We start from the raw sequence: 18,121 nt of genomic DNA on the forward strand, positions 1-18,121 counted from the left end.
GGGGCAGAAGAAGTGGAACACACACACACACACACGCCCCACACCCCCGCTGGCAACTGGCAATCTCTTGGGGGGGGGGGAGGAAGCATGCAGCGAGCGAGCTGAACCCACTTTGCAGAAAGGCAGCAGGACGGGGAGGGGGTGTGCTGGGCAGGGGGCTTCTGAAGGCCTGCAGGGCAAAGGCTGCGCTTGCAGGATCCGGCCCTGGGCCTCCTCTGAGCAGAGAGGCCCAGGCTGCTCCCAGCATGCAAGGAACAGCAGTGGTGGGAGGGGCAGTGGCGCCCCCCTCCTCCCCCAAACACGGCCAGGCGGCCCCCCCTCACCCCCAGGCTCCCAGCAAGTAACGCTTCCGGTGCCTGGAGGCCCTAAAGAGCCCCCCCGCTGCCTTTCTGGGCCCACGAGGAGAGCCCCCTCCCCTCAGCCAGGCCCAGAGCGGCCCTCCTTCCCTGCTGCCAGGCCCCCAGGGGGCAAGGCCACGAAGGGACAGCCCCTCCTGCTCCCTTTTCCCATCCGCTGGGCTTCTCCTCTCCCAGCAGGCAGCCCCCCGCTCACTCCCCCCAAGCCCCCTGCCCCCAGCGCCCTTCTGCCCACAGGGGGCCAGCCTCACCCCTTCAGCCCCAGTTGGAAGGAACTCCCCTGCCAGCCACAGCCACTTCGCAAGGGGGCGAGAGGAGAGAAAAGAGCTGGGCTGGGCAAGGAAGAGGCCGCCCAGGGAGGAGGGGGCCCCTCGGGGGTCTCGCAAGGGAGGCCGCAAGAGAGCCGTGGGCAGGGAGGGCCTTTGCTGGGGGCTCTTTTCCTGCCCCTCCCTGAAAAGCTCGCCTGAGCCCAAGAGGCCGGGAGTGCCACTCTGACCCGCTCAGTGCCCGTGACCAGAGGACCCCACGCTGTGATGGGCAGAGCTCCGAACGAGCCAGAGCTCCGGAGATCTCGAGGCCCCCTGAAATATCGCAGCGCCTTCCTTCCTGGCGGGGGAGGAACAGCTTCCTGGGCACAAGGGGGTCTCCTCTCGGAAGGGGGAAGAGGGGCTTAGGGGAGAGCCTCCTCCCCCCCCCCCCGGGGGCCCACTTTCTCTGGGCTCCGCTGCGGGAAGAAGAGGTTCCTGCAATGCCCCCCCGCCAGACCCCGGCTGCCCCCAGAATTTAGGAGACTGACAAGGGAAACGATGCCGCCTCTTTTTACCCCACCCCACAGCCAAACAAGGCCCCCCCTCAATTCAGTAGTACAATATGGTGAGGCAGAGCAGCTCTGCCGGAGACGGGTCCCAGAGTCCACTTGGGGGCCCACGTCACCAGATGACCGGGAGGAGTCCTGGAGGAAGGCTCCGGACTGCTGGCTGAACTCCCCCCAGGAAGTCAGGGCGTGGTGGGGGGGTCTCAAAGCCCCCCCCCTTTGCACGCAGGTCTCCTCTGCTTTGTGGGGGGGGGTGGCTCTTCCCCCCCCCGCCCCCCCGCTTTCGCTCTTCACGAAGGAGTCCGGCTCCGGCTCGCTCATCTCATCCGGTTCTGCCGCATCAGGGGCACGATGCAGGAGGGGGCCCCGGCTTTGCCCACGAAGGGGTGCTTCAGGAGCTCGCTGGCCGTGGCTCTTTGGGCCGGGTCTCTGACCAGCAGCCGGTCCAGGAAGCCCTTCAAGGAAGGAGAAACCTGCCGGGGGAGGAGGAGCGCCATGAGCCGGGGCTGGAAGGGGGAGGGAGGGAGCAGCCCAAGAAGCCAGGAATTGGGTGGTCCCGGGCCTGGCCCCGAGCCCCCAGGTCGTAAAGTCGCCACAGACACCCAGCCCTGAACCGCAATGGGGGCCTGGCCTCGGTGAGCAGGAGGCGGCCATAGCCGAGAGGGGAGAGGCCATCGGGGTGCTGGTGCCATCAGGGACGGAGGGCAATTCGGTTACCCCCACTGGGCTGAAGAAGAGCTGGCAGCAGAAGCCGCCCTGGATAACGCGTGATGCGCCTGAGCCAAAAATGGCAGGACAGGGCAATGGGGGGGCTTGAAACCCTCTCAGAGCTGCCCTCTCGCTCCGCTGGGTGAGGCCGAGAGCCGGAGAGGGTCTTACCTTGTGCACATTTTTCAGTTTGGGGGCAGGTTGTCTCGGATCATCTTCATGGCCTTCAGGGGGGGCTCATTGAAATAGGGGGCTCCCCGTCCACCATCTCAATCACCATCACCCCCAGGGACCAGATGTCCACCTGCAACGAGAGAAGGGCCATCGGGAGGCATGGGGGTAGCAGGGGCTGAGGGGGGGCTGAGGGGGTCCGGGGTCCAGAGCGGCTTTATTTCCTCTTATAAACTGCCCTGTCCAGGCCTAGCGGAGGGAGGGAGGGAGGGAGGGAGGGGGGCGCGATTCTCTCCCAGGTAGCAACCGTTTCCTTTTCTCAGGTGGATTCTACAGCGTGCAGGTTGAGTTAACTGCAGCACAATTTAAAAAACAAAAAAGCATTGGTGAGAGAGAAACATGCAAACCCCCCTCGTATCTGGGAGCCCATTTCATCCCCACACCGCTGACCGAAGGGCTGGGTTGTGGCCGAACTCCAGGGAGGTGGGTGGGAGTCGGAAGGAGGGCAGCCACCCAGAAACGCTCCCTTGATCGCCAGTTTCAGGGTTTGAGGGATAAACTCTGTGGTCTCTGGCGCTTTTAAGGTTTTCTGGGAAAAGCCGGCAGAATCTGGGGCTCCCCCCCCCTGCAAATGGGCCCCCAAGCCACACCTCGCTTAGCTCCTTAGCACATGCCCATGCACACGCACACACACACCCCACACTGGTTGGCGCAAAGCCTCCCGGAGAGGAGGGGGCCTCCGGAGGGTCTCCCCCTTACTCACCTCTGGCCCGTAGGGCAGCCGAGAGATGAGCTCTGGGGCCATCCAGTAGGGGGTCCCCACCAGCGACTTCCGCCTGGGCACCTCCTTGTTCACTTGCGCACAGAATCCGAAATCGGAGAGTTTGACCTGACGGGGGGAAGGCAGCCGTGAGGGTCTCCGCAGGGCGGCTGAATGGCTCCCTCCCAGACCTCCAGAAAGGCCCCCACCCCCCCCACATCTCCTCAGCTCCATTTCTTCCATGTGGAATTTAAAAATCGGGAGGGGGGATGGGGGGGCAAACGAAAGAGCCATATTACAAGTAGTCCTCAACTTATGGCCACAATGGAGCCCAGAGTTTTCTGCTGCTAAGCGAGAAGACTTTGCTGTTTAGTGAGCTTTGCCCCAACTGAGCCCCATTCCTGCCCCAGGGGGTGAGTGAATCCCTGCAGCGGTTAAGGGACTCTGGCTTCTCCCGTGGCCTTTGCTTCTCAGGAGGTCGCCGGGGGGGATCACGTGACCGTCGCAAACAAGAGTCAGCTGCCAAGCGCCTGAGCTTTGATCCCGTGACCATGGGGGGAGGCTGCAATGGTTGTAAGTGTGAGAAACGGCCATAAGTCACTTTTTTCAGGGCCCTTGGAACTTTGAACGGTCTCTAAATGGACTTGTCATGCCCTTGGTAGAGTCGGACTCCGAGGGAGAGGAGGCTGGGGAAGGGCAGAGGAAGAACCAGGCCCATCCCCTCTTCATCCTGGGGCACGCAGGGAGGAATGAAGACGGAAACAACTTGGCTTTACGAGAGAGGAAGTGGCCATGATCCCCCCCTCATTGGTTGCAGCTGGGGAGAATCGTATGTAAGAAGGTGAGATAGTGTGACAAAAAATTTTTTTTTTTTTGGGTTAAATTTTTTTTTGGGGGGGGGGGAGCTGAAGTCTTGGTGCGTCCTTCCAACAGACTGTGTGCCTTGTTACCTCCTTGAAGTTGGTCATTACTTATCCTGGCCCTTGTGGAAATTTTGTCATTGTAGTTTGGTTGGTTTTTTTATTTCACTTCTATCTGCTCATTAAATTCGGACTGTATTGCTTTCTTTGGAAGACTATTTTTGAGTACTTTTTATTTCCAACTGAGAATTATTGAACAGCGGGACCAAGTTGGAGGCATTAAAGGACATTTATTTACGTTTTGGATTTTGTTACGTTTGTGTTACACATCACAGGACTGTTGTAATTGGAGGACAACAAATTGCAATTTTTTTTTATTTATTTTTTTGCAATCCGTCAATTCCGTTCCACGCAGGCCGGCCAGCTCCAGGGCTGGCTGGCTTCCTTCCTTCGCCCCCTGCCCCCCTGCCCCCCTGGTGAGAAAGCAGCCAGGATTATGTTCCAGGCCTGGATAAAAGCCGGGGATTTTCTTCAGGAGGGAGGGAGACTCGCTGTCCCTCCTCCTCCTCAAGAGGTGGCTTCGACCTTTTGGCCTTGGCGGCTGCTTGCTTAGCTTCCAATTCCTGAGCCTCAAATATTTGTGCACACACACACACACACACACACACACACACACACACACACACCACACCAGCTTGGCTTTTCGCTTTCCAGCAAGAGGCGGCCACAGAGCTTCTTCTATTCCCCCAAGGCTGGCAGAAACCCCCTTCAATCTGAGTTAGGGTCCCCAGCGGAGAGGAAAGGGGTTTACCTCCTCGGCGCTTTTCAGGCCTCTGGACTTCAAAGCTGGCTGGGGGATTCTGGGAGTCCACGTCCACAAGCCTGAAAGTGGCCACGTTTGGGGGGCCCCGCTCTAAAAAACGTTCCCGAGGACCAGGGAGTGGCCGGGATTTCCTCCCCAGGAAATTTTGCAGGCCCCCTTTGAGGAGTTTGGGCGCCGAGAGGAGGAGGGGCGGGGGCTGGTGCTTTGGGCCTTCCGGCAACTCACCCGCCCGTCGTGGGTGAGCAGGATGGAGTCGCTCTTGATGTCCCGGTGGATGACGCCCTGGGCATGGAGGACGGAAAGGGCCTTCAGCACAGCGAGGCAGACGGCGGCGATCTGCTCCTCGTTCATCCTTCAGGCAAGAAGAAAACAAGGCGTGTGTGTGTGTGTATGTGTGTGTGTGTGTGTGTGTGTGTGTGTGTGTTCCCATTCCTTATTTTACCCCCAAAGACGTGAAAATAAAACGCGCCAGGAATGTTTTTAAAGACACCAAGACTCAAAACAAACGAGACATTTAAAAAGGTGCGTTAAAACCCGCCACAGCAAAAGCACCTATTGCTCCTCCTGTTGAATACTGATCGATTTATAGGTAGCCCTCGACTTATGACCACAGAAATTAAGCCCAAGGTTTCTGCTGCTAAGTGAGACGGTTGTTAAGTGAGTCTTGCCCCATTTTACACTCTTTCTTGCCGCAGTTGCTAAACCGCTGCAGTTGTTGAGTTATTAAGAGGGCCGTTAAGTGAATCCGACGTCCCCGTTGACTTGTTTGGGCTGAGGTCGCAAAAGGGGGTCACGTGACCCCCCCCCCCAAGGGGCCGCTGCAACCATCATAAGTGTGAGTCAGGCGTCAGGCACCTGGATTTTGATCAGGTGATCACGGGGAGGCTGCAAAGGTCGTGACTTTGAAAAATTGTCACGAGACCCTTTTTTCAGTGCTTTTGCAACAGTCACTAAACGAACTGTTGAAAGTCGAGGACTTCCTGTGTTAGAAGAGGATTAGCAGGCCCTGATCCCCCTGGAAGGAAGGGGCCGATTCTCAGAGTCGGTGCCTGGTACCGTGCGCAGACAACGGCCGGCCCCCAGGCGCAGAGGGTCCCGGTGCGGCTCACCTCTGCCAAGGGGGGGGCGGGGGGGGCAGCCCGCCCCTCTTACCTGGTGTGGGTGACAATGTCGGTCAAAGCGCCCCCTTCCAGGAACTCCATCACGACCCAGAGCTCATCGCCCACCAGGTAGCTGTTGTACATCTCCACCACGTTCTCGTGCTGGTAGTCCCTCATGATCACCACCTGAGGGAGAGAGGCAGGTCGGAAGGGAAGAAGGAAGGCCGCACATTTGCTCTGTGTGTGTGTGTGTGTGTGTGCGTGCGTGTGGTGCCTCAAATGAGAGGCTGCTGACCTGGCCCAGGTGAGACCTAAATGCCTGGAGCGGGCAGAGAGTTCGGGAAGCACCAACAGACTCTGTGCCCTGCAGGGGGGAGAGAGAAAGAGATCCGCAGACCCCTCCTATCCCGGACGTAAACTATTTCAAGTCCTCCCCTCAGGACGCCGCTATGGGGGCAACGCAGGCGCAAACCACGAGGCTGCTGACCAGCTAAGCCTCACAGGGCTGCCTTAACTCTGAGGAGATTCCCCCTCGTCGTGGGGCTGTGATTATCCTTCGGATCTCCTCTCCTCCCTCCTCCTCTCAGTCCGATTATTAGGGTTATTACTCTGTTGCTTGGCTTGTACGCCCAGAGCTTCCGCACCGGAGACCAATTCCTTGTGCGTCTAACCCCATGTGGCCAGATAAAGTACCTCATCCAACTGAGACCGCGTCTCTGGAGGTTCTCCGTCATCCAGGCCGGGGTTGCCTCAAAAGGCCCTTTTTGAAAGAGCACCTTTGTGTTTTTCTTCTTTGAAGGCCTTTCACTTCTCCTCCAAGAAGCTTCTTCCCCTCTGACGGAATTTCCGCCATTTGGGGCGTAATGGTTCCCCGCACCATTCAGTCAGAACCAAAGAAGCTCCCTGGAGGGGAGGCAAAAGGCCTTCAAGGGAAAGAGCGCGGGAGGCCCCGCTGCCTCTTCCAAAAGCGCCTCTGGGTCGATCCAACCCACCTCGTTGAAGAGCAGCTCCCGCCTCTGCTGCTTGCGCAGGTCCATCTTCTTGACCGCGACCAGCTTGCCGGAGCTCTTGACGGTGGCGATGCAGACGATGCCCGTGGAGCCCTCGCCGATCTTGATGAAGTTGTCCAAGTAGCTCCGGGGGTCCCCGGGGTCGACCACCATCTGCAAGGCCGCTCGGAACTGTTCGTGGGAGACCCTCTGGGGCTCCCGCTGGGGGGAGCAGGGCTGCTGGGGGGCCGGAGGCTGCTGGGGAGGGGGCTGCGGAGGCTGCGGGGCCGGCGCTGAGGGCACCTGGGTCAGGTGGGGCTCTGAAGCGTGCTGGGAGAGCCCCGGAGGGGAGGGCTCCAGGTTGCGGGATCTGGCCGGGCCGGAAGGAGGGGCCCTGGAGGGGCCGCTGTTCCCACTCGCGGGGCCGTTGGAGGCGGCTTCTGGGGCTTTCCCGGCCCGATGCTCGGCCTAGAAAGAGAAGGGAAAGCCGTCCTGAGCCCTCGCTGGGCAGGGGGAAGGGCCCGCCTGTAGCCCGGCAGCCAGAGGGGATCCCGCAGGTTCCCCCAAGCCCCACGGAGCCAAACAGCCGGGAGCCTGCGGGCCTTTCCCTCCCCACGCAGGAGGAACCCCTCGAAGTCGCTTCTTTGGGTCCTGCTCCTTTGCGAAGCACGGGGGCCGGGCCGTCTCCGGGCAGGTGGGCGGGCAGCGGTCCCCAACCTGGAGACTTTATGGCTTGTGGACTTGGCAGCTTTGCTGGCTGGGGAATTCTGGGAGTGGAAGCCCGCAAGTCGTAAAGCTGCCACGGTTGGGGACCCCGCTATAGAGGCTCACGGGAGCCTTCCGTCCTTAGGGCCAGGAAGAGGGTTGAGCCCAGCTGAGGGCTGCTTCCTCTCCCCACCCGCTGCAGCCTTGTCCTTCCCTCCTAGAGCCCACCTGGGAAGCCTCCTTCCCCCCCCCCGTGGACGTCCAGGGGTGGACTTGGGGAGCTGAGGGCCAGGCCCTTCCAAAGGGCTGAGTTGGGCCCCTGCCGGAGGGGTCCCCCTGAGGCAGCCGGGTGAGCGAGAGGGAGGGTCAAGGGGGCACGGCTTCCTCGGGGATCAGCGGGAAAGGCTGCAACCGGGGCAGCCACACGAGTAGCTCAGGGAAACTGAGTTTTACGCCTGATTTCTGGTCCTATCGTAAGAGAAGGCGGAGAGAAGAGGTGGGTGGCAGAGGCAGAAGGCGAAGCAGCTTGATGGCTACCACCGTAACATGAGAGGTCATGGCGCAGCTGCAGAGTTTCCACGAAGATGGACAGAGAAGTTGCTACCCAGGAGAAGAAAGTGGCAGCAGGCGGTGGGTTACTCGCACGAAGAGGAGAGGAGACCAAGCAGAGGGCAGACGACAAGGTGGACGACACAGAAGGGACTCTGGTTAGTGGAAGCGAGGAAGGCAGGAGCGCGACCAGGAAAGGAAGGAAGGCAGGAAGGCACCGGCTGCAGTCGATGGGAGGCCAGAAGGCGAGGGAGAACTACGGAGCGGAAGAAGGTGAGGAGAGAACCCGGGAGAGGTGCAGAATGGAGCATGGAGGAAGAGCCGACTCTGCTCTGGCCGGTCCAGAGGGTGGTCCAACTGAGGTGCTCGGAGCTCACCGCCTGGTCAGCCAGCGAGGCTACGCTGAGGTGGGGGCTTAAAGGAGGCGAAAGGGGGCCTTTCTCCGGGTGGACGGGCTCAGATGTCACGAGAACGGCATCTCCAGCGGAAGGATCCAGGCTGGCCAGACCCACAAGGGCCTCAAGCTCTGAGACGCCCTGGGAAGTTTTACCTGAGTGCCACGGACAAGGTCGGTGTCGGCGCGGGGGTAGGTGTTAAAAGGCCGCCCCGTCTGCTGCGCGGTCTTCATCACCCCCTCCGAGATGGGGATATTCGGGGTCCGGATATTGGGGCCAGAGAGGGGCCGCTTTTCCCGGGGGGACTGCGGGCTGGGCTGGCCAGTGTAGGTGGACTTGGGTCTCTTGTCGGGCCCCTCCGTCCGCTCCCTCTTGACCACACGCTCGGCAGGGGGCTCCCTCTTCCTGTCCCGCTCGGGCGCTCGGTGACCCTGCTCCAGCAAGGGCTTCGGGTGCTCTGGAGGCCGGGGATGGCCAGACTGCTGGTGAGGCTTGTGGTGAGGCTCGTGTCCGCGGGAGTGCGGCGCAGCAGTCCTGCTGTCCACATCGTTCTTGGGCCCGTGGCGGTTCCGCTCCTTGGGGTCTCTGCCCTTGCTGCCCCCGCCATCCTCCTCCGTGTGGGGAGGGTGCTGGTGGTGGTGCTGGTGGTGGTGGTGGCGGGGCCTGCCCAGCGCCTCCCCCAGGCCGTTCTCCTGGTAAAAGTGGTCGTGCCGGGCCGGGAACGGAGGGCTGTCCCTGCGCAGCGAGTTGGAGCGCGACACCGACATGTTCTCAAACTCATCAAGCAGCCAGGCCAGGGAACCGTCCTTGGCAGCTTTGTTTCCGCGCACGATGGTCTTACGCGCATGGAAGGGAACGTGGAGCAGGCAGGTGGGGCGGGGGGAGAGAAGAAGACACACAAACAGAAAAGAAAATAAGGTAAGCAACATAAACAAAAATAATAAGAAGCTTGATGGATGCTTGATGACGACCCGAGACAATTTCAGCTTTGGCGGAAGCAGCACACGGCAGCAGGCACGGCGGGGAGGCCACAGGAGGAGGGGCAAGGGGGGGCCACAGAGCCGCTTTCGCCCGCTTTCGCCATCCACACGGAGACGCTTTTTAGAAAATATATGAGGGATGATGGTAATGATGAAGGCCAGGAATGCTGGATTTGGAAGGCAGTGACTGAAGGGTGGCCTCCCCACCTTCCCCCCAACCAGGTCGGCCAGGCGCTCCCCGGTTTTCAGCCAGCAAAATCCAAGTTGCTCAGACAACTCTAAGTGGGGAAGGTGGTCTCTGTCCTCCCGGCTCCGCAGCCAAGTCTTCAGGTGAGCCCGCCAGCCAGTGGGGGGGATGCTCCTGAACTGAGGTGGACCAGCCCTTGGCAGCCTCCAAGGCGTTTCAGGAGGAAGGACCCCCTGCCAGGCCAGCCCTTTGGGGCGGGGGTCCCTCAAATGCTTCCCTAAGCAAATCATTACAGACCCCCAGGCCCCAGCTGGCGAGAAAGGCCCTACCTCATCCCATCCCCAGGAAGTCAGTTGGTTCTAGTAAAGTGGCCCAGTTTGGGGTCTCCAAACTGGGCCACCTTAAGACTCCTGGACCAGCTCCAGAATCCCTCAGCTGGCACAGCTGGGTGTTGAGGTCCTCCAGCCCCCCAGTTTGGAGACCCCCAACTCCAGAAGGGGGGAGAGGGCTGTTCCTCCCAGAAAGGGGGGCCAGGGGTCAGGGGAAGCAACCGAAGGCTTCGTCACCTTTTCTGCAGAAAGAAACAGGCGGGAGGAGTTGGGTGGGGAGGGGCCCTCCTGCCTCGCAGTCCCCCCCCTCTCCAGCATGGGTGGGCTGAATGACCTCCCAACGGCCGAGAGCTGCTCTGGAGTCCGGCCCACGCAACGCAAAGCTCCGCAATGGAGACTTCCAGGGGCCAGAAGTCTCGTGTCCGGCGCAGCTGGAAAGAGCAGGCAGAGGCTTCCCAGAGGCCAGCTGTGGCCACAAGTGGAGGTCAACTTCTGCCCAGCAGGAAAAGGAAACCGCTGGCCAGCTGGCCAAAGGATGCCCCAATTCTGGATAGGGAAACAGGGAGTCCTTGACTTACCACAACTGAGCCCCAAATGTCTACAATTAAGTGAGACGGCTACGTGAGGCTTGCCCCATTTTACGACCAGTCTTGACACAGTTGTTCAGTGAATCTGGCTTCCCCATGGACCTGGCTGGTCAGAAGGTCACCAAAGGGGACCACGTGACCCCAAGACACGGCAACCGTCATAAATATGAGTCAGTCGCTAAGCGCCTGAATCTTGATCCCCTGACCATCAGTGAAAAGTGGTTGTAAGTCCCTTTTCTCAGGGCTGTTGTAACTTCAAACAGCCCCTAAGTGAATGGCTGTAAGCCAAGGACTGCCTGTGGTCCTAATCCGAGCTTGGGCGAACTGGGCGAACACCGTCCAGTCCCGGGAGAAGGGGGGCCAGACCAGGCTTGGGGGAGCTGAGGGTCACAGGCTGTTCCCCATCCCCCCTGGGCCCACTCCAGAGGGGCATCGATCCCCAAAGGGAGCCATGCAGAGCCATCCCCAGATCCAGACTCGGCGTTTCTCCCTGGCTGGGACTGGGAGGAAGGCCCACTTAACCACGGAGAGCCGACGGGGGCGGGGGGGGCGCCCAGCCACAGCCACAGCGGCTCGCAGGGATTCCTGGAAACGGCTTGTGGACCCTGTGAGATTTGTGGCTCCGAGTGACCTTCCAAAGCGCCTCCTCCCAAGTCGGACGGGTGTGGCGGGCCTGCCAAGACCTTCCCTCCCGGCCGCAGCCCACCCGGGGGGGGGCCTCTCCCCACCACAGTGACCTCGCCCTCCCGGACAATTCAGCCGGTCTCCAACAGAAACAACCCAGCCCTGCAAAATGCTACAGAGAACAGCAGGGAGCCGGCTTGACTCCTCTAACCGACCATTTGTTTTGGACAAATCCCACCAAACCCCAGTCCCCGGTTCTCTGCCAGGCTCCCTCGCCCAGGGAACTGCATAGCGCCCCCACCCCGCACCCCTCCCCCCCATGCTGGGTGGGGTTGAGAGGTGGAAGGGGCCGGGGTCTTCTGTACCGGGGGAGGGGGAGAGTCCTCCACCTGCACGGGCCTTTCTGGCGGAGGGGTTCCCTGCCACCGCAGCCTTCCTTTGCGGGCGGAGGAAACCCTGCACAGGGAGGCTCTGTGGGGCAGGACCAGGACCTCCTGGGCCCCAGTCGAGTCGCTCTTGGATCCCATGGAAGGAACAACCTAGCCCAGAAGCCCCTCCCCTCCTCTCAGGGGCTGGGCTGGCCACCCTCCCACGCCTGCTCTGGGCCACCCGCAGCCCCTGCCAGATGGGGGAGGCCAGGGGCTTGGCAGGACCAATCCTTGCCCCGGCTTCCCCCTCGGCAGAGGCCGTCTACAGCCAGGCACCCCAGGCAGCTCCCTTGCCAGCCCAGCACCAGGTGGGCATGGCCCCCTGGCCTCCTTCAGGTTGGAAGGTGGGAACGATGTGACCCCTTTCCAAAATAGATTGTGCCTGTTTTTCAATCAAACCTGGTCTATCTGTCTCCCCGAAATAATAAATTCGCTCTTGTTTGGGTCCCAAAGCTGCCTGGAAGCTGACAAACCTGCTGCTCACAGATGCACCCAGCTCGCCCAGTTATTTGGCCAGGTCCTCAGACAAATAACACCCATCCTCTGCCATGCCTTGCCAGGCTCCTTGCGTTCAAGGAAGCCTATCCACGTGGCAAAGAGGAGAAGAGAGAAATGGGTACAGGTGGTCCTTGACTTAGAACCATCCATGAGCTAAGCCCCGTGACCCCTCTGGAAAGCCACGGCCTGGGTCCCCAGGGCTAACTCAAGGGTGGGCACCCTGGCTTGGCTGCTGTGCCAGGATCCAGATCTTGGGAGCCGGACATGCCTCGCATCTCCAGTGTCAGAGCTGCAGACCCTGGAGAAGGGGACAGACCATCTGCTGAGTGACAGACCATCTCTTATCGCTTCTGAGAACTGAACTCGCAACCTTGGGAACTCTGCCTGGAACCAAGTGGCAGTTCAGGAACAAGCAAAGCTTCGTTGATACTTTCTCGGGCCTCACATTACAAGCCAAGAGCTCAAGGTCTGCGACTCCGGTTCCTTCCTTCGGGTCTAAGCTCCACAAGAGACCAAGAGCCTGAGTAGAGCTAACTAAGTCTCAGCCTTCAACAGGTCGCATACGCTGACAGCCTCTGGATGTTCTCAGCCGCCCAGGGGATGCTTGTCCCAGAGGTGCACAACTGGACTTTCTTTGTGTTTTTGTCTCTCTTGGTTTCGCTTCTCCCCTTTCGACTGAACCCTTCCATACATCCAGAACCGAGGAAGCTTCTTGGATGAGAAGGGAAACCAAGAGGGGAAAAAAAACCACACAGAGAGAGAGAGAAAAGTCCAGTTGCCTCGTGAGAAAGCGCCCTTGGGACATCACATCAGCTCCTCCACAGCCCAACCGCTCTCCTCTAACACCGCTTCCACCTCCGCCGCAAGGGGCCGCCACGCGAGAGCCCAGCGCAGGGGCCACCAACCTTCTGAGAGCCGGGCTGGACGGCCGTAATGTACACGGGGTCCACCAGTGGCTTTGGCCGCTTGGCCGACTCCTCGATGATGCCCTGCCACTGCCTGGGCAGCCCCGTGAACTTCTGCTCCTGCTGGTCATAGCCCGTGTGGACCCGGTGTTCGAAGTTGGAGGGGGCCGAGATCTCGATGCGTTTCTTCTTTTTGGTGAACATGGTGATGTTGGCTAGCAGACCTACAAGGAGAAAGAGGGAGGGGGTTGGGGGTTTTTTGTTGTTGTTTTCAAAAAAAGGTGTCGATGCAGTAAACCTTCTGGTGAATCAGTCGCTCCAGAGCCTGCATGGAAAAGCCCCCCCCACACACACACACACCCGGTGTTCCCGCACAAAAGGTCTGCGGCATCCTAGCGACTGTGTCAGCAGCCTGTGAGATCATGGCTCAGGGCCCCAGTCTGCGGGGCGGGCAGGGTGAACATACGGACTGCAGAGGGTTCAGGTACAGGATCCACGGGAGGCAAATTCAAAGCTCCAGAACGGCCGTGAAAGGCGCAGCTTCCCTAGTCCGGCCTGCGGGGCTCTCCCAAAAGTGCAGATCACCCCCTCAGCCTTTCCAGCTTCCTCTGGGTGGCTGGACTGAACTGGAGGAGCTCAGATCAGGGAAGGCTGGCTTAAAAGAGGGAGGGCGTAGAAGCCCCCCCGTTGCTTCTCAGAAACATCCCTTGGCTGGAGGGGCTTCAGCCACTCAACTTTTATTAACCTTTTTTTACCCAGCTCAGCAGCGCCAGAGGAAGCCCCCCCACACACACACACACAGACAGACAGACAGCCACGCCACCACCCCATCCCTCCATTCTCAGAGCACCTGAATTTTCCTCCCCCTCTGCCCCTCCCCAGCCCTGGTCTTCTGCCTCACCTACCCTGCTCCCCGGAGAAACGGCTTCCATGTGAATGGGGGGTGAGGGGGGGGGGCGAGATGGGAAGTCTAGTGGCTTCCTTCTCCCAGGGAGCCCTGAGTTGATCTCATTTCAGCCCCAGCCCTGGGGATCCCAAAGGCATCCCTGGGATCGGCTGCAGCCCAGAGACCTGGCACTCTGCTGCACGGCTTGCCGATCCGGTTGGACCGGTCCTTGCGTCAGCCTCCCCGCCCCGTTCCGTTTGCCCAACTGGGCCAGCAGGCTCCCTTGACCAAGGCAGGGAAGGCGGCCAAGCCAAACCAGGCAGCGGTTCAGAAAAGAGCAGCCGTGAATCATGTCGCCATTTTTGTCAGGGCGGAGAAAGATTATGCGGAGATTTAGACAATTAGGTTTCTCAGGAAGCGTAAAATTAGCATTAGAAAAAAACCTGGACAGCAAAAAACGTGGGTCCAAAGAGGATCCCTCTGGTTCCAGGAGCGCCAGGCCTGTTCATACCAGGAAACGGTACGGAAGGGAGAAGCCAGAGTGAGAAACTGAGGAGCACAGAAATGTTTTCCTTGTGGTCATGTCACTTCTATCCAGGGTGCTCTCCTGAACTGCTTCGGCTGCAGCAAGACGGCCAGCATATGTGAGTGGAAGGGAAACCCAGAGGAATCTAGACTCCCCTTGCTAATCAAAGAGGCTGCCTTGGTGGGTCTCTCTTCCTTCCCCTCTTTCCAACCTGCTCTGCAGCCGAGCAGCTCAGAAGCCTGGCTCTTAATCTGGCCAATCAAATGCACATCACAGAGACTCCGGAACTCAGCAAGGGGTTACAGGTGTGTCACCTGCCACAACCACGCCTGCCTTCCTAAAGAGGAATCTCCATCACCAGGTCTGGAGGGCCACGAGCGAAGACCCTCCTCTTAAAAGGGGCATGGCCGTTCCTTTGGCTGCAGAGAGCAACCCTGGACACCCCATTCCCCCCCCGCCCCCCAGGCAGGTTGGGATCACAGCCTATATCCTATGCTGGCTGGGGAATTCTGGGAGTTGAAGTCCACAGGTAGTGAAGGGGCCACAGCTGACCACCCCGACCACGCCCAAATCGCCTGTCTAGTGGAGTCAGAACAGAACGACAGAGTTGGAAGGGACCATTTGAGGTCTTCTAGTCCAACCCTCTAGCCTTTCAGACAAATGGTTGTCCAGGATCTTCTTATCCTGAGCGATGAGTGTGCAAACCAAACGGGACTTCCACTAAGCCAGCCTGCTGAGGACCTCCACAGCTCTGTTAAGGGGAGTCCTGTTCCCACACTGCCCACCCTTAGGGGAAATGGGACGGGGTGGGGTGGGGGGAGCAACATTCCTCCCCCCCCAGTCCTTATAATGCTCCAGCAGGGCTTGGATTCCGGGTGGGTGGCCAGGGCTGAGGCGGCTCTTCTCCCATTTCTCAGCCCAGCCCAAAAGGCTTCAATTCTTGACCTCGGCTTCCCAGCACCGTTCAAGCAAAACACACCGGGAAGTTTCCACGCGGTCTGGTGGGCTACACCGGTTGGCCTCTTCACTTCCCACCGCAGCCTGCAAGACCGGCTTTCATGCACAGACAGAAATCATTTTGATTTTATCTCAACAGTGTGTGAAAAAGAGGAAGTTTTCTTCGGGAACGAAATTGAAGTGTAGGGCGCCTCAAACCACCGCAGCAGGTTTGGGCTCTCTGCCAGAGCTCGGCTTAAGTGCAAAAGCAGAGGAAAAGCCCCACAATGCAGCGCAGAGCCTGGCGCTTTAACGGGCCCAAATCCCTTCCGCCACTTCCCCAGGATGGAGCAGTCATAAAAACCCAAAAGTCGGAATTGCAGGAGTCAAACCGCTTCAGCTGGGAAGTGCCGGAACTAAATTTCAGTTCCCAGGAAGAGAGGCCAGGACGGAGAAATCGGAATTCGCAGCCAGCCTGAAGCCAGCCGCTCTTCTCCCGGAGAACAGGGAACGGTGGTGCTCGGAGGAGGTTGAGGCGGGAAAGGCGGCCACCCCGCAAGAGCCAGCAGCCTCAGGGAGCACCTTCCTTCCTCTTCCTCCTGGAGGCCCAAGTGGGATCAGGGGCCACCGATTCCAGGAACAGATGCGGAAGCTTCAGGCCTTTGGTTTGAGTCGGCTCTCGCCACCTTTGTTGAGATGGCCCTGTGGGTTTTTCTCTGTCAAGTGCCCAGCGTCGCTGAGACCGGAGCAGTGAAAGGAAAAGTTTGAAAAGCTGTGCTTTAAAGTTCAGTTCTCCAGAAGGGGAGAAGCTCCTTGGACCAGAAGCAAAATGCCTTCAAGGGAAAACGTCCGGCTGCCCCTGGAAAAAGCACAGGGTTGGGGGCAACCCTGAGCTGGACATCCGAGACGCTCCACAGGCAGCTCAAAGAATCCTCCGCCTGGCGCAGGCCTGGGGGACCCCCACCCCCACCCCCCACCCCTGGTCACCCGCTCCCTGCTCCTCCTAAGAAAGAGCTGCCTGGGGGGGGGGCGCGCCAGGCACGGCCTTCTTCACCCAGCAGCTCCACCCCGAATGTGCAGGAAGCCCTTGTGCTGGTCGCTCCTGCTGCTGCTGCTGCCTGCGCAGAGGGCAGAGAGCGGAGGCTCAGCACAGCACGAACTGAACCTTGCGCCTGGCTGAGCACATTCTTCAGGCCTGTTATTATGCCGATTCTGCGGCTGGCCCAAGGCGGAAACTTCGGCTGCCGACCTGTATGGTAGAAGCAGCAGCAAACACCCCTGACATGCTCAGCTCTGCAGACCTGATCCCCGTAAACGAAGAGGCTGCTCAACGGTGAACGTGCGTGCGTAACTCCAGTGAATCCGAAGCAAAGCCAGCCGCTCCACCTCTGGGAAACAGGAGGCACGTGAAGACTCCAAGGGGCCAAAAGGTTTACTTCGCACAATCTCATCTGCTCTCATTCGAAGGACCCCGAGGGAAGGCGCTCTTGCAAGCCTCCCAAATGTCTGAAACGACACCTCACGAAGGGGCCTCAAGTCCTGCCCCCCTCAAAACTCAGTGGGCTCAGATGCATCGGCTGCCCGGCAAGCACGTTTACCGACTTATTCGATTTATACACCGCCCACCTCCCTACCCAAAGCGACTCTGGGCGGCTTCTAGGATGAAGAACATCTGGAAGTAGACCAGCTTTATCCACAGCTCTTCCTTTGTTGCTAGCTGCCCACGATCCTGGCACGGCCCTGGGGCTTCCTGGGCTGCTCAGTGGAGGCGACAGGGAGCTTTCCCGTGAACCTCCTGCGGCTCAGCTCTGCACTGGTCCAGAGAGGCTCCCTCAAAACGGATGGGGAGCCAAGAGGTTTGCAAGTTGGGGCTGTTTTCTAGACAGCCCCAACTTGATCCCCAAGGGCTGAGCTTGCATTTCTCGGGAGCCCTGCTTGCCTTCTCTGCTCTTCCGCCTTTTCCACGCCCTTCCCGTCACCCAAGACGCGCTTGCCAGGCGGGGGAACAAAAGCCACGTCTCCAGGACGCGCAGGAACTCAGCCGGAGAGCCGCTGCACAGACAACCCTGCAGCAAAACCATCTCCAGACTCGCGTCGGCTTTTCTCTCCAAAGCGTGAGAGAAAGTTGATCCATGAGGAGATTCAGACAAGGCGGCACACCAAGACAAAAGTTGTGCTGGGACAAAGGAGTCCCACCCGCCCCTTTCAAGCTCTAGGGGGCTGCCCCAAGCCCCTCCGGCGCAGGCCCAGATTCCCACCGCTGATCTGCAAAGAGATCCAAAGACCGGCCACGAATCCATCGCCCAGAGGACCTTCTTCAGGCAGGTCATGGCGCTCGCTTGCAGCTCCGAAAGCCCCCCCTGCCCCAACAACGCCCCCCCCCTTTTTTTCTGGCTGTAATAACAATGGAAATGAGGAAGAAGGTGCCCTCCCCCTTCAAGGGATCCTTCAGGCTCCTCCTCACACTCCATGCTCCCGAAAGGTGCCGAGGCAGGAGACTTACACGCGCACTCGTCCTCGGGAGACGCCATCGTGGCCCCGTGTCCACAGGCTGTGGCAGCTAAAAGGAATCACCTCGGCCCCTCCCCTCCTCTTTTATGGCTCTTCGGCCCATCCTCTCTTCAATTAAACGCGCCCTCCCTTCGCCCCCGTCCATTGGCTGGGAAACTTCTCCACACTTCTGGCTCTGGAGCACAAGCACTTTCCAGTTACTCCCAGAGGACCAAACGCTCCCAGTTCCAGAATGTGTTTGCTCCGATGTCCAGCATTTCCAGACTGAGTTTCAACCACCAAGAATGCAACGGCAGCCCTCCTTCCAGATTGGGGGGGGTGTATCCACACATCCGTCTCCTCCTCTCTCTGAGACATCCATGCAGCCTACCAGTGCGAAGGGATTTTGCCTTCCGGGTGTGGCTCTCCTGGCCCACGGAGTAGTTAATACTCAAGAGTTAATATCGCATCTAAACTTTACCCCACAAAACACAACGTTCTCTACTGCAAAAAGC

General features: G+C 59.6%; 1 protein-coding gene across 1 annotated transcript; it reads right to left on the reverse strand.

Annotated features, from left to right (window-relative positions):
- Positions 1-1,355: 1,355 nt before the first annotated feature.
- PAK4 (p21 (RAC1) activated kinase 4) lies at positions 1,356-17,702 on the reverse strand. The gene is given in 11 exon segments (XM_087939336.1): positions 1,356-1,643; positions 2,050-2,069; positions 2,072-2,131; positions 2,134-2,182; positions 2,813-2,938; positions 4,718-4,844; positions 5,645-5,778; positions 6,585-7,049; positions 8,386-9,066; positions 12,769-12,992; positions 17,620-17,702. Coding segments are annotated over 11 exon segments (2,070 nt in total). The 5' UTR covers positions 17,648-17,702; the 3' UTR covers positions 1,356-1,487.
- Positions 17,703-18,121: the final 419 nt, after the last annotated feature.

This window comes from Pseudonaja textilis, chromosome 10 (genome assembly GCF_049901715.1).
Source record: "Pseudonaja textilis isolate UNSWEBS1 chromosome 10, rPseTex1.2, whole genome shotgun sequence".
Lineage (NCBI taxonomy): Eukaryota > Metazoa > Chordata > Lepidosauria > Squamata > Elapidae > Pseudonaja > Pseudonaja textilis.